This window comes from Mastigoproctus giganteus, chromosome 4 (assembly GCF_048544385.1).
Source record: "Mastigoproctus giganteus isolate SK-2022 chromosome 4, ASM4854438v1, whole genome shotgun sequence".
Taxonomy (NCBI): Eukaryota; Metazoa; Arthropoda; class Arachnida; order Uropygi; family Thelyphonidae; genus Mastigoproctus; species Mastigoproctus giganteus.
Window position 1 is genome coordinate 205,926,035 of NC_143578.1, and position 16,285 is coordinate 205,942,319.

The 16,285-nt window shown below is 33.7% G+C and overlaps 2 protein-coding genes across 3 annotated transcripts in view; one reads left to right on the forward strand and one right to left on the reverse strand.

The window, feature by feature from the left end:
• Window positions 1-6,192: 6,192 nt before the first annotated feature.
• Window positions 6,193-6,864, forward strand: LOC150087341 (uncharacterized). The gene has a single exon (XM_090372449.1). It carries the CDS (start codon window positions 6,193-6,195, stop codon window positions 6,862-6,864), a length of 672 nt encoding a protein of 223 aa, XP_090228575.1.
• Window positions 6,865-9,612: 2,748 nt separating this feature from the next.
• LOC150087342 (beta-1,4-mannosylglycolipid beta-1,3-N-acetylglucosaminyltransferase brn-like) overlaps window positions 9,613-16,285 on the reverse strand; it is a 66,354-nt gene continuing 59,681 nt past the window's right edge. For both annotated transcript variants that reach the window (XM_090372005.1, XM_090372004.1), the window contains one exon: window positions 9,613-11,048. In XM_090372005.1, the coding sequence (XP_090228131.1) occupies window positions 9,701-10,951 (1,251 nt within the window). In that variant the 5' untranslated portion in view covers window positions 10,952-11,048 and the 3' untranslated portion in view covers window positions 9,613-9,700. The remainder of the gene's footprint in view (window positions 11,049-16,285) is intronic.

Consider the following 16,285-nt stretch of genomic DNA (forward strand, 5'->3'; position numbering starts at 1 on the left):
ACAGTTGGTTCAGACATTTATTTCGGTTAAAAAAATTATAGGTATTTTTGAATTTATTGAAAGTAAAAGTCGACATTTATATAAAAATTCAGAGTAAATTAATTCATTAAATATCTATGAATAAGTATCTTAACCGAAACTGTAATTAGCAGTGGCGTAACTACCCTTTCATGGGCCCAGGTACATTGCACCCCCTGCACAACAATAGTTACGCCACTGGTAACTAGACTGTTTTTCATAAAGATGTTATTGAGTGCTTTAAAGCGAGGCCCCGTCGAGAGTGAGGACCCCAGCTTGCACCTTACGGTAAATATGGCTCTGTTGGTAATTCGAGATGATATAATCATCTAGGAATGACGAGCTATTCGTATGGTTAAAATAAAATTAATGATTCTGTCTTCTTTTTGAGACACAATTTTTAAAAAGATCGCATTACATTTCAATCGCAAATCCGCATTCATCAGTGGCGAGATACTCCTCGAAAGATCCAGAAAAATCAATTTGTAGTTTAAGGGAAGGTCCAAATATCAATTTAATTTCCTTATTAATAATAAAGTCCTTCAGGAGAAAGGAACACCTACCCAGGTGTCAATGAACAGTTTGAAGAAACTAAACTTATAAAATATTTATAAAATTCCTCGTAATGTTATTTTAAATAAAAATAACTTCTAATTAATAATGAAATTTCTCCTAAGCTTATTATTACCTAGAAATCACTCATTTCTTTAAAAAAAAATTGTAATAGAATTTTTTGGACGTGAATATTTACCATTTATATTCTTATAAAATCAATAACTACGGAAAAAGGTTAGGAATTCAACATATTCGTATAATATCCTGTTTTAAAACAATTTTACCGGATTTTGAAATGAATTAAGTTTATTAGCGAGGAAAAGTAAAGAAATATTTCAATATTTAATAAAAAATTGGGATAAAATAATTATAAACAAGACTTCTTGCAAGTGAACATTGGTATTTGATGAAATGTTTCTATTATATAAATTTTAACAATAGTATATTTTAATTTTAATTTTATTAGATTAAACATGCTTTCTTTACAGGATTCCTTTAATTGATTTGATTTAACACACCCTTAAGGGTCTTACATCAGTGGAAGAAAGTTTGAATCAGGTGCACAGAAACGAAAGAGAAAAATTTTGCAGGAAGCACTGATTTCAAAACAAAAAGGCACTATTTTGAAGTATTTGCCAGAACAACAGAAGATATTGGATCCGAAAAAAACCATTGAAGCTTCACGATTAGAAGAACGCTTGAAAACAACTCCACTTACAAAACCACCAGTAATGACATTAGTTATTATTATTAGCTATATGGTGCAAGGAAGCCTGAGGCTTATGCTGCACCAGCCAAAAAAAAAAAAAAAAAATTTCCCGAGTTACCCTGAGAGAGTGAGTCAAAAGGGAATCACCAAGAAAGAGAAGAATGATGATATCCAACTCAGGACCCTGGGTATGCCAAGCCCATACTCACCAGATGTGAGCCCCTGGGGTTCATTTCACCTACATCCTTAACAGAAACTCAGTTTGAAAAATCAGAATCATGTGCACTTGACTGGAGTGATATTGGTATGTGGCCAGTACCTCTGAATAACAGTCAACTAGTCTTTGTGATTGATAAAGGTCCAAATGGGGTTATTAACTTTGATTTTCCTCTGGATGAGAATAATAGGCACTTTTCTATGTCATACTACACTCGGAAACTTTTAAATGGTGAATTAATCGAGCATCGTTGGCTGGTTTATTCTAAAAATCTTGACTGTGTTTTTTGCTTCTGTTGCAAGTTATTTTCTGATTCAAAAAACAAATTTTCAAATATTGGATTTAAAGACTGGAAGAACCTTTCTACACTGATAAGAGAACATGAATTTTCAACAAAACACAGAGTCACAAAGGAAATGGATTGAGTTTGAAAATCGTTTAAACAAAAATCAAACACTTGATAAGGAATTGCAAAAATCGATCGCAAAAGAAAAATTACATTGGCGCGGTGTACTAGAACGTATTTCAAAACGCCTGGTCACCGTGAAGAGGAAAAGATCAAACCCTCCAGCATATGACAGCACAACAAAACAAATGGCCCTCAGTCCCCAACAGCTTTCACTATCCTTCTTACAGCAGCGAGAGGATCAGAGTGGAAGCAGAGGGTGCTAAGAATCTCTGGGTACGACCAGGCTGCCATGCACGGAAACTGAACTTGGCCTGTTATAACATAAGATCACTCATCGGTGAAGACAGGATATTAGAGCTGGAAAAGGAATTAGAAAATGTGAATTGGTATATCATCGGTTTGGCTGAAACAAGAAGAAGAAATGAATCACTTATAAGTTTATCAAGTGTAAATCTGCTGTAGACCAATGGAAACAGTGAAAGGAGTTAAGGTGGAGTTGGGTTTCTGGTCCATAAAGATTTTAAAAACAACATTTTGGAATTCAAAAGTACATCACCAAGGGTGTCAAGACTAATACTCAAGATTTCTAAGAGATACAAGTAAAGGTTATAATGATTTGTGCACCAACATCGAGCCATGATGATGAAGTGACTGAAGAAATGTACACCGAAATTGAGAAAGTCTTCTAGATGAGCAGAAAACCCACTACACTATTATTATGGGGGACTTCAATGCTAAGGTTGGAAAAAGACAAAACAGCGCAGAAAGGGGAACTATAGGAAATTTTGGAATTGGTGAAAGAAATGAAAGAGGTGAAAGACTTGTGGAATTTGCAGAATCTCAAGGACTGTCAGTAATGAACACTTTTTTCAAGAAAAGGGTGAACAGAAAGTGGACATGGAAGAGTCCAAATGGATTAACAACTAATGGAATTGACTTCATCCTCACTAATAGAAGATATATTGTGAATGATGTTACCATCCTGAATAAGGTAAATGTTGGAAGTGATCACAGAATGGTAAGATGTACACTTGATATAGATGTAGGAAAGGAAAGGAAAAAACTGACTCGAGTAAATAATACAAAGGTCTCTGAGATAACAGAAGAGGAGAAAAAGCAGTATGTACTGGAATTTAAGAACAAGTTTGAGCTTCTGCAGACTGCACAGGACCAAGATATCGACGAGGAATATTACAACTTTCTGGAAGTGATAAAGCCCAAGAAGAACCAATAGGTAAAAAGAAATCCAAAGAAGAAAAAATTATTCAAGAAACACTTATCATGATGAATCGAAGACGGCAAATGAAGAGCAAGAAAAACACTGACAAGGAGAAAATTGAGTATGCTGAGTTAGGCAAAGCCATTAGAAAGAGACTCAGAGAGGACATAAGAAGATTTAACACAAGAAAAGTAGAACAAGCATTAAGGGAAAACAAAGGATTTAAATCAGCGGCCATGAGCAGTAATACAGAAAGACAAATGATACTGAAACTGAAGAATAGTGATGGTGTACTTATAAACAGCATAGAAGGCATAATTCAAATAGCAGAAGACTACTATAGAGAATTATACAAGAATTATAGTAGAATTATACTACTATACAGAATTATCCTTGTATAATTCTCTATAGTAGTCATGATGCCAGCAGTGGGGAAGATGGATTGCAAAGTAGCAACACATACAACATACCCGATATTCTTCCTGATGAGGTAGAACATGCATTGAAGAAAATGAAGAATCAGAAAGCCCCGGGCGAAGATGAAGTTACTGTAGAGTTGTTAAAATGGGAGGAAGAGACATAACACAAAAACTGGCAAGGCTCTTCACAAAGTGCATTTAGAAAAGGTGTGATGCCTAAGCAGTGGAATAATGCAACCATAGTTTTGCTGCATAAGAAAGGAGATAAATCAGAAATTGGAAATTATAGACCAAATAGTTTGTTATCCCACATCTACAAGTTGTTCACAAGGGTCATTCTAACAGATTAGAAAGAATACTTGATGAGAATCAACTGAAAGAGCAAGCTGGCTTTAGGACAGGATTCTCAACTATGGATTACCTTCACGTAATATCACAGCTAATGGAGAAAGCAAATGAATATAAAACACCAATATGCCTGGCATTTGTGGATTATGAAAAGGCATTTGACTCCATACTGCATAAGGCAATGTTTCGGGCACTGGAAAGACAAGGCGTAGATACCTCACATATTATGATTTTGAAGAAAATATGAGAGTGCTACCTCCTTTATTAGACTAGACAAAGACAGTAGGAAATTTAAAATTGAGAAAGGAGTTCGACAAGGAGACAATATCTCCGAAGCTGTTTACTACTGCCCTTGAGGAAGCTTTCAGAAGATTAGACTGGTCGCAGAAAGGAGTCAATGTGAACGCAGAGTACCTAAACCATTTACGGTTTGCAATGACATTGTGGTCATAAGCCACGATCCCAAAGAATTAGAGGAAAATCTTAATCAGTTATGCACAGTTAGTAAGGATTTTGGACTAAAGATGAATATGGCTAAAACAAAAGTAATGATGAACAAGTATGCCACAGAAAGGGAAATAATGATTGAAGGAGCAGTAATTGAAAAGGTGGAGTCATATACTTATCTGGGACAAGTTATTAGCTGTAATAATGATAAATGGCTGGAAGTCAAGAGAAGAATAAATTTTGGATGGATAGCTTTCAGGAAATATAGTCACATACTGAAGAGCAATATCCCAGTTTGACTGAAACGTAAAATAATGAACCAATGTATACTCCCCACCATGACTTATGGAAGTGAAACTTGGGCACTCACCAAAAGAATGGAAGAGAAGCTGAGAACTACACAGTGAAGAATGGAACGAATTATATTGGGAATCAGACTGTTAGATAAGAAGAGAAACACATGGATTAGGCAGCAAACTCAAGTAAAGGACATTCTTATCAAAACTAAAGAACTAAAATGGTCTCTGGCAGGACACGTTGCTCGAAGACATGATGACAGATGGACTAAGAAAATAACAGAATGGTACCCAAGAGGAGCTAGAAGAAAACCTGGAAGACAAAGGTGGAGATGGATAGATGAAATTCATGAGTTTGTGATTAGTAAATGGATGGCCAGTGCTCAAAACAGAAGGAACTGGAAAGTTGCTGGAGAGTCCTTCATCCTGCAGTGGATTGAAAATGGCTGATGATGATGACTAGAACGTATTTTAGCTATCATAGAGTTTCTGGCACAGAAAAACATGGCTTTCCGTGGTAGCGAGGAAAAGCTGCACGCTCGTAACAACGGGAGTATTTTGGGATTGGTGGAATTAGTTGCAAAGTTTTATCCTGTTTTAGGTGAACACATTCGGAGAATCAACAATTCTGAAATTCATGATCATTACTTAGGTCAAAGAATGCAAAATGAATTTATTCATCTAATTAGCAAGAACGTCTTAGAAAAAATAAGAGCTAGTATAAATAAATCAAAATATTACTCCGTGATTTTAGACTGCACTCCGGATGTTAGCCATCAAGAGCAGATGACTGTAGTAATACGTTTCGTTGAAATAATTGGAAAATCTGTAGAAATCGTTGAACAGTTTGTAGGATTTTTACCTGTTAATGAGACAACGGGATCTGTCTTAACAGAAGTTTTCTTGGAAAAGTTGAAAAAACCTAGTTTTTTCAACTTTTCCAAGTTGAAGGAAAAAGTTGAAGAAAAAATAATGGTTCTAATATGAAAGGTTGTAACAAAGGGGTACAAGCAAGAGTAAGAAAAATCAATCAGAGGACATTTTGTTTCTTGTGGATGCCACAATTTGAATTTGATTTTATGTGACATGACAATTATTTGGTGTTATACAACAAATCTACATATTATTTCCCGCATCTACACAGATGAATCTTTTAAAGGTACATGTAAAACATCTTACAATCAAGGAACTATCAGAAACAAGATGGGAATGCAGGGTTGAAAGTGTCAAAGCTCTTAGATTACAAATAGGTGACATTTATGACGCACTAATTGATGTTTCTGAAACAACCGTCAATTTCAAATGCCGAACAGAAGCTCTTTCCCTGGCAAGAGAACTTAAAAGTTTTAAATTTCTTGTGATGCTATGCATTTGGTATGATATATGATATTCTAACTCAGGTGAATCTTGTGAGCAAAGTTTTTCAAGGGAGCACGTGCAATTAGAGACAGTGTTGGTACTTTTGGAAAGGACAAAGAAATTTTTAATATGTTATAAGGAAAATGGGTTTCAAACTTCACAGAGAATAGCCAAACAATTAGCTAATGAATTAGAAATGTCTCCTGAAGAAGCTGTTTTCCCTTCTGCCGAGTCAGTCCGATGTAGACATATCAAAAAGCAATTCTCTCTTCAGGCAGAAGATGAAACAATCTGTGATCCTAAAAAACGGTTTCAGGTAGAATTCTTTAATGTACTGTTAGATCAAGCAATAATGTCAATTACTGAACGATTTCAAGAGCTGGAAAAATTTAAAGAATCATTCGGATTTTTATTTGATATTCATAGTTTAAAAGTTTTAAGCGACGAAGAACTGCTAAAGTTTTGTAATCATTTGCAATTGTTTCTATCTGATCCAGAAAACGGAGCTAAGAGTGACTTGGATGGCCAAAATCTTCTTACTGAGCTTAGGACCCTGTCAAATGTTTTACCTTCACAATTATCACCTTTAGAGATACTGAAATACATACATAACAGACTGAATGAGGTATTGCCAAATACCTCTATTGCTCTACGAATTCCATTGACCATTCCTATGACAGTAGCTTCTGGTGAGCGTAGTTTTTCTAAGTTAAAATTACTAAAATCAGTTCTGAGGTCTACAATGACTCAAGAAAGATTGGTAGACCTATCAGTCATTTCAATTGAAAGTGAAATTTGTCAATCTTTAGACTGTAGTGAAATAATAGCAGAATTTGCAAACAAAAAAGCAAGAAAGCTGTCTATTTAAAATTAATTATATTGACATTTACATTATAGAATTGTTTTTTATAAAACTTTTCAATAAATTTTTAATAAATTCAATCCTAACTATATTATTTATTTTATACAATAAGTGAAAATATAAAAAAATGTTACAACTCATAGATCTCATAGAAAAATATTTTGTCTAGGGCCCAAAAATAACTTTTGCCTAGGGCCTTCAAAACTGTAAGGTCGGCCCTAAGGGGCATCAATTCAAATTGGGGAAAAACGGTTGCAGGATATTTGTGTGGAATTTTGTCTTCAGTATGTAGTTAGTCAATTGTTGGAACAAACTTCATCTGGTGTTGTATCGGCAAGTAGTTTGAATAAATTCAAAGAACTAGATATGATATTAGAGGGGAAGGACAGGTGATATGGGAGGGAAGTCTTTTTTTTTTTTTTTTTTTGCTGTTGCTGTATAAGCTTGTCTCTGAATATTTTATGAAAAACTGCTATCATGAGATTATAAAGAAATCCACAAGTAAAATATATTCAGAGATATGCTATAGGTTTTCTTCTTCTTCTTCCAGTCGCATAGCTTCCTGAGGAGATGTTGTGGCCACCAACAAATTCCTCCAACTGCATCAATTGTGTACTATAGGAATTGCAAGACCTATATCCACATGAACTATGTGCCAGACATTAGCTTATATAGCTGCTATGGCAGTCTACAAGTCATGGGTATCTATGCTCATTGAGAGACACAAGGAACTGCACCTTGCATGGGCATATCAACACTAACAGACCATCGACATGTGGAAATCTGTTGCCTGGTCTGATGAATCCCATTTTTAACTCTATTATGCTGATGGCCATATCTGCATTTGGAGAAAGCATATGAGGCCATGCACCTAATGCACTGGAGGTGGTGGTGGTATGGGGACTGTTTTCATAGCATGCCTGGGGTCCTCTGATCGCTATCAATCAACAGCTTCATGGGAACCTACCTTTCTGTCATTACCAGCCAAATACACGCCCTTCATGATGACAGTATATCCTAACAATTCCAGCATCTATCAATAAGATAATAAGCCATGTCACAATGCCCAACAGGTTAACTGATTTCAGGAACATGACAATGAATTCTGTATCATCCTATGGCCACTTAACTCATCTGATCTCAACCCAACTGAGATCAGGAGAGTTGGGTTGCAGGTCCCAAACATATCAACTGAGCACATTTGGGACCTACTATAAAAGGCCATTCAATGCTATGACAATCCACCTGACAATGTATAGACATTACTGGACACATTATGCAATGCACAGCTAGCACTACCACAGGACACTCTGCAACACCTTGTGGAGTCCATGCCAAGATGCATACAGGCTATATTATGAGCAAAAGATAGCCCCACGAGGTATTAGGTAAGAGTTGCTAATGCAATGTAGAGTAGCATAAAAAGTGAACAATTTTTGATTACTTATTGCCAATAAAAGGTTTTAAAAAGTTAACACCTGAGGGAAAGTGCATTTCTTGCTGTGAAGGAGGTTGGTTGCACCCACTGGTGCAACCAACCTCCTCCAACCTCCTTCCTTAAGGTTGTACTACAGTATAAAAGAATACTGATATTCTATTATTTATTAACTTGCCATTGCTTCGATCCTTAAATGGAACAAAAGCATGACAATCTATTAGGCACCATTCTTATTGATTTGGAAATTATCTTTTATTCATAATTTATCTCATTCCTCATTAATTCAAATTTCTTGCGCTATATCTATCAGTTGCTCTTATATTGGACTCTTCTGTCAGTTACCCAGTTCTTCATTTCTGAAATGCACATGCCAAAATGCAACATTCACAAAAATACATATGACAAGCACACTCAGACAATATACAAATACAATGAGCCAAATTACAGAGTTCCATAAGTGCAAGAGAACTGCCTTTATTAATTCATATACACACCATTAAGGGTAGGTAGACTTATGGCTGCTAAATTATGGATGATTGTGCATTTCAACTAATTGCAAAAATATATGCAAAAGGCATCCATTAGATACCAATTACCACTCATACTTTGTGGCAAATCAAAACATAAAATGTAAGATACAGAGGATATAATTCTGGCTCCAAATTCATAAAAATAAAAAAAGAAAAATGGTGGCACTCTTTAGTGCCACATGAGTCACAAAAGTTAATCACTCCAGACACAAAACGAAATATAAAATATAAGAGACAATTATAGCATGTAACTAGTATTCAATCTAAAATTAATGTTGCTCCATTATCACAGCATATTTTGTCCCTATATGGAACATTATTTTGATAAAATTCCATAAGAAGAAGAGTAAATCAATTCATTCATTTTTAATAATATTGTAATTTATTGTCCCCTATATTTACAATGAAGCAGAAAGGCAACATCCCAAAACACATCTATTTTAGGACTATAAGTAGACATCCATTTAAAATTGTTCCTTGAATCAAACCTGCCTATGCTTGCAATTCAACAATAATGCTCACCTATGTAGATGACAGATGTAAAAAAATATGCACTACACAAAATGTAAATTTGACTAGCATGGAATGAATACAAATCATCAATCATTACTAATCACGTTTTTCCACATGGTAAATTAAGAATGCTAAGACTTTCTTCCTGACTAAAATGTTACTGATAACAGGTCACATTTATTTTTGAAGTAAGTAAAAGTAATAACATAAAGCTGTTTTCTAACACTAAGGTTTTGAGTTCAAAAACACCCTGATATTACAAAAGTACACCTGTTACAGCAAATTAGCTAAAATTTATTTTTAAAAATAATCATTACAATCAAACATGATCCAAATAAATGTAAGATATAAATTACATTTTTTATGCATGACCTAAACTTCTCTGCTCTTCCCATATCTTTTGTAACTCTTCGGGATCACTAAAGCCATGAGAAGCAATTACATTTGAATAGCTAAATTTATCATAAGGTTTTCTCCAAAACAAAAAATTTTTGTCATTAACTGGCGCAATACCTGCTTTCTTGGCAACTATACCTAAATATACATCATCAAAATGAAAATGTTTTGTATAAAGACTAGCATAGTATAAATCACTTAATGCTGAATGAGAAAGAAGAACAGCACCCCCAGTCACATAAGGTGGATACATGGAAAAAGGATAATCATCAAAGCTAACATACCATTTGCTTAATTTATAACGAAGGGGCGAAGCATAAAACACACAACCTGCATAAAGAATGCCATTAAGGTTTTTTTGTTCATTATTTGACTTTAAATTTCGAAGAAATGGATGAAGCCTGTTTGTAAATTGAAATAAGTCTTGATTAATGAAACTTTTGCTTGCATTCTGTTTCGAACCCTTGATTTTATTTTTCTGCACAGTTTTTTCTCTATAAACTCTATTTCCTACGTTTGAATCATATGTCTGAATTGTTTTATTGTGACTTTCCACAGACAACAATTTTCGAAATCCCACCTGATGAGTCAATGAACTACGTATAAATTTCAACAAATTTTTAGTAGATACGTATATATCATCATCTGCAAATAGTATAAACTGAGATTCCGGACAATTATGTACCACCCATCTGAATGCCATAATTGTTTTTATTGTATTATTATAATATGCATCAATAAAATCTGCTTGAATTAAATCCTTATATTTTACATATTCCTCATCAATCTGATTTTGTAATGAAAGATCTGGACTTGTTCCAAGGATAAAGACTCTATGGATAGTAACATCTGAAAAGCGATTCTCCCAACCCCAAGATTTTCTGATTGCATCTCTTCTATTAAAATGTCTAAGTGCAGACTTTACTACATATAACAGTCGAACATCTTCATATAAACCACTTCTCTGTTTGCATTTAGCTTCATTTTTAATTCTAAACTGATAATTATATTCATTTATTGGGTCAAAGTTTGGCTTGCCCCCTCTCTTTAAAATCTCCAATACTTCAGAAATATTCACATCTAAAGGATAAGAAAAGCTAGTAGCATAATCAAGTTCCCAAATATATATAAAAATACCTAATGCATCACAAATTATAAGTATCAAAATACTAAATATAACAAACTTCAACTTAATATTCCAAATAAAAACTTTCATAATTGTATTGCTTTATAAATACTACCATGACCTTCACCACACTAAAAACTCCCTTTTTAGATTTTCATAGAGCTCTTGTAGTTCTTCACCTATTTTTCTTAAAAAATAAAAAAAATAAAATCAAAATGAAGGAAAACACATCTCGGTTATAATATTTAAAAAACTAATAACAGTAACTGAAGAAAATCTGAAACTGCTTTTCAACTGACGAAAATATGGTTTCTCAAATAGATACTGCCTGCAGAACTTAATTGATAAGATATGATAAGATATAGTTGGCATACTTAAAAAAAAAAAAAAAAGTCTATTCAGTAACAGCCACCCATGTCAAGTGGAATTCACTCTACTGTAACTGTTTCATGACAGTTAATACATTATATAGCAATATATGGATTTGATTATGCAAAATACATATAAATGATTATGTATACTCATCCCAGCGAGGCCTATAATAATAAATAAATAAAGCAGTGCATTCTATTTTATGCAGTAATATTTTAAATAGAAAGGAAAAAATTATTAAAAAATGTTATGTATAAGAATAAGCACCTGCTCTGCATTAAACACAACTACTTATTTAATATCACTCCTATCTCTTGTCATGATTGATGCATTAAACTACTTATTTAATGCAACAAGCATGACAAGAGATATGAGTGACATTAAAAAGTTAGTAAATATTGATAAAACAAAAAATTCAAAAAGTACTAAATACCGAAAAAACAAAAAATTCAAAAGTTAGTAAATACAGATAAAACAAAAAAATATAGATGTGTTTCTGCCAGCCTCACTGTTAGCTTTCTATTTGTACAAACAACTAAACCTTTGTTGCTTGTATGCAGATATAGTAAAAGGCAGATAAGTAAATACAAAGACATTTAAATATAGATGCAGAGCCGGAACTAGGGTGGGGAAAGCAGGATGCCAGTCCCAGGCACAGCATTTTAAGGGTGCATTTGATCAGATATATTTTAAAATTCCTTCACTTCTGATTTAATTACAGTCAGACCAGTGCTTAACAAACTTCTTTATAGCGAATTTTTTGAATTCCTTTTGATAATTACATTTAAAAGTTTCTGTAGAATGAAGAAAATATCCATATAACATGCGGATTGCGAGAGACTTAACTTTGTATGCTTTGTTTCCACCTCTGGCCTTTATGCAATTTAAGCAATTAGAAAGTGCAAGTTAAGGGTTAAAGGCATTACCATTCAACAATGTAAGTTTAACGTAAAATGTATGCAGCCACCTATCCCACATACCAAGAAGTCATGTTAGTCAACTGTTTTCTATAGCCAGTTAAAAGATTAAGGTATATTCCCAACACAGATAATAGCTTGTGGTCAACTTGTGTTCTTTGTTTAAAATAAAAATTTTATTAAAAGAAACACTGCATTATCTTTGTACATGCTACTTATGATACCAGAAATTTTTGTGATTTTGTGAGAATTTTACAAATTTCAAAAATAGCAGAGAAACTCCAATTACAAACTTCTATAAAGTATGGCCCATTTTGTGATGTCACTCTGAGCTTTTTGGTTTGTCCTCTAGTACTAACCACTGGAGGACACACAATTTTTCAAATATTTGAAAAATCATGTTTTATCTATTCTGCGGGATATAAAATCTGTAACCCCTTTACAACTTCTCCAATTTGTTCATGAGTATTGTCTAATAGAATCTTATCTAAATATAGAAATAGCACTATGAATTTTTCTTACCCTACCTGTAACAGTAGCTTCTCGTGAAAAGTCCTCCAAAGTGAGAAAAATACAATTAAAATAATACACCTTCATTGCATATGATTAGTTTATATTATAATGTTAAAAGTACTATATATTTTGCAATATTTTGTTTCTATGATTTTATCTAGATATATAAACATAAACTATCTGGTTTTCTAATTTCTTTGTAGTTTATATAGAATTAACTTCTCTGTAGATATAAACGAATACTTGTAAGTTTTTCTTTGATATTTTTGTTTTGTTATATTCATTGTATTATTTAAATTATTTTATTAATAAATATATACAAATCGTAGACCATTGCAATGGTAATTTTTATAAATTCATAAAGATTGCAGAAGGGGGAATTTTCCCCTGGCACCGAACTTCAGGGGTGCAAACTGAAGGAATTATCAATCACAATCAGGAGTGCCAGAAAGACGTTGCCCGTGGGCATCAATGACCCTAGCTACGCTACTGAAAAATTGACTACCTGCGTATAATGGGGGCGTAGTTATAACACGTTTGCCCCAGGTGTAGGATTAGGTGTAGATGCATTTATCATGCAAAAGCCCTCCAAACTTTGGATTGTTTTTTTTTTTTTTTAGGAGCATTAGCCGCTAAGGCCATATTGCTCCGGGAATATGCGGTGGTCATTCCCTGACCTTTCCGCATCCTTCGTATTTGGTGGTGACGGGCTCGAACCCCGGTCTAATCAAGAAGCGTGTGCTACCCACTGCTACTCCTTCCCACCTGGCTACGGAGGCACCTTCAAACTTTGGAAAAGTGATAATTAAACAAGAGGGATTTCCAGTTCTACAAAGACACTAATAGCTCCCCCCCACACACACACACACTGCTTGCAACACAGCAGCATAAATCCCTTGGAAACACCCAAAATCCATCTGTATGCCAATCCAGGCAGTCTTGATCTACCACTCAATAATTTTATAGTGTGAACCAGAGCTATGATGCTCAATACGTTCTACGTTGATATCAATATTTGTAAAAGAATAAGAGAAGTTTACCTCAATATGATAAGTAGAACACTTCCGTATGATACTCTCCAGAAATTAAAACGAAAACAATTTTAAAAAAATAAAAATCTAATATCTTATATTACAGTAATAAATAATTAACAATAATTAAAAATCAAATGAACACAATTAAAAATCAATTTAACGCAATTAAAAATTAAGTGAAAAATTAATTTAACGGAAAAAAAATGCAAAACGATTTTCCTTTCTGAAGCTGACAATGAAAAGCACTGTCAGCTTCAGGAAGTCATGATCACAGAAATGAAAATTACCAAATAGGGGTGAGCATGAAACTTAAATAGGGATTATTTGTCTTTGTGCATGCATGTAAAGGACCACAAGTCGGAGATTAGATATGGCCAGCAAACATTAACAGAATTCTGAAGTAATTTAATTTCGATGGTTTCTGCAATTAATAGTCTCGTATAATTACGTTGGATACTAAGTATTTTGGCCTCGTTAAATGAAAAAGTATGTTTTTCAGTAACAGCATGAAAGTATTTCTGCATTTCTGAGCCCAAGCATATTCTGTCATTGAATATTTATAAGCATTGAGAAATTTATTAAAAATAATCGATCTTTTGTAGGTGAACAGGTAATAGCTGTTATAATGTAGAAGCATACTGGTGTTTGAAGGTTTATGATAGATGTTAAATTAGATTTTATTCATGTCCCGAGTAAGCATGAAATTTAGAAAATTTAATGACTTAGTATCCGTATTCTCCCTCTCCAATGCAAATTTAAGTCTAGAATGAATATTATTAAATGAATGTAAAATGTCTTGGATAGTGCTACTATCGGTAATGACTAGAACATCGCCTAAATACCTCCCATAGTATGTGATATGGGGTAGAAAAGGCATCAAATGTATATGTTCAATCGTTGAGAGATAATCTCCGATATCAGGCCACTCAGGCTTAATCCCAATGGCAAACCAAAAATTTGTTTTTTTACTTTGTCTCAAAAGATGATATAGTTGGCTTCAACTAAGAGTTTAATTAAGTGAAAAATTTCCTTAATAGGAAGCTTTGTATAATTAATCGGTATCAAGTTATTATTTAACATATCCCAAAGAATATCTAATGTGTATAACGAGGTAACATCTAGTGAGAATAAATTATCATTACTGCCAAGTCTACAGTCCTTAAGGTTATTAAATAGTGTATCGTAGTTTTTAATCCCAAATTGTATCGCCTGTCTAAAGGGTTTTATAATGCTATATACATGTGTGGCCAAGGATGAAAATGCAGAGTTTCTGTAGGAAACAATAGGCTGAATAGGAAAGCCGGTCTTATGTAATTTTACCTGACCGAAAAGTGCAAGAATATTGTATGTTCTTGCCCTCAATTCCTTTAACTGAGCCACAGTAATGTAGTCGTTTTTTCGATATGGGGTTAACATTTTATTGTATTGATTGACTAAATTGGTAAATAGTGCTGGGTTTACTTCAAGATAAGTGGAAGTATCTGATACAACTGACTCTAACTTATTAATATAATCAGGTTTATTGAGTATTACCACTATATCTCCTTTGTCAGCTCTCTGAATAATGTCTTTATTTTTCAGAAGTTCACATAAAGCAGAACTGTCATGTGTATTCAATTTAGGAAGTCTGTTTCTTTTATGTTATTCACCACCTGGTTAACTCGTTGAATAAATAAATCTTTTTGTGGAACATTACGAAGTCCAAATTCAATATCAATTACGCACTGTTTTTTAGGTAGTTTTCAAGGTGGTAAATTGTAATTTAATCATTTCAATAAAAGTGAAATCTCTGGTCCTGCAACAGTATATACGAGGAAAGATTTGTAACCTGTTGATATGTCGGTTCGTTGAATGTTGGGCGATGGGGGATTGTCACACAACTCGTATGTATTTGGTCGCAAGAATGTGTTGGAACTTGTATGAACATGTCTTGACCCTCCAGATAATGTATTCAATTTGTTAACGTGTCTGTTTTTTTTTTTTTTGTGTGTTTTTTTATTTCTGAGGCCTATGCTTCACGTTGCAAATTTATGCAGGTCTTCAATACAGACCAATCGTTAGGATGCAGATAATTTTTTTAATTTGTCGCAAAGTTTCCTAACTTGGGAAAGGTATTTTTGTTTATCAGAATACCAAGATCTTAAGGCAAGATTAACTATATTATGCAATGTGGCAAGTGCTAGTTGCTTAATGCCCGAAATTTTATGATTTAAATTAACCCTGGCAAACTTCAGAACGATGTTGTTTTGAAGGCAATATTTTAGAAAAGAAATATGGTGACTTTGGACCTAGTATCTTAGTGTTAATCTAATGTAATTTTGCACCAACGTATTCAAAAAATCCTCCATAATTGTCAATAGGCTAAGATGCATTTAGGGTTAAAGCCTCAAGCTGCGAGCAAATTTAGACTATGTATATATTAAGTGCAATAGCATCATTAATACACTGCCATTTCTGAATAAACAGAATATTTATAAGGCGGCATCGTTTTAAGTTATATCTCATATTGTGAATACCTTCACAACGAGTTGCCATGATATTGCACTACTTCGAATAAGTAACGCTTCACCCAAGGAGAAGACTAATTT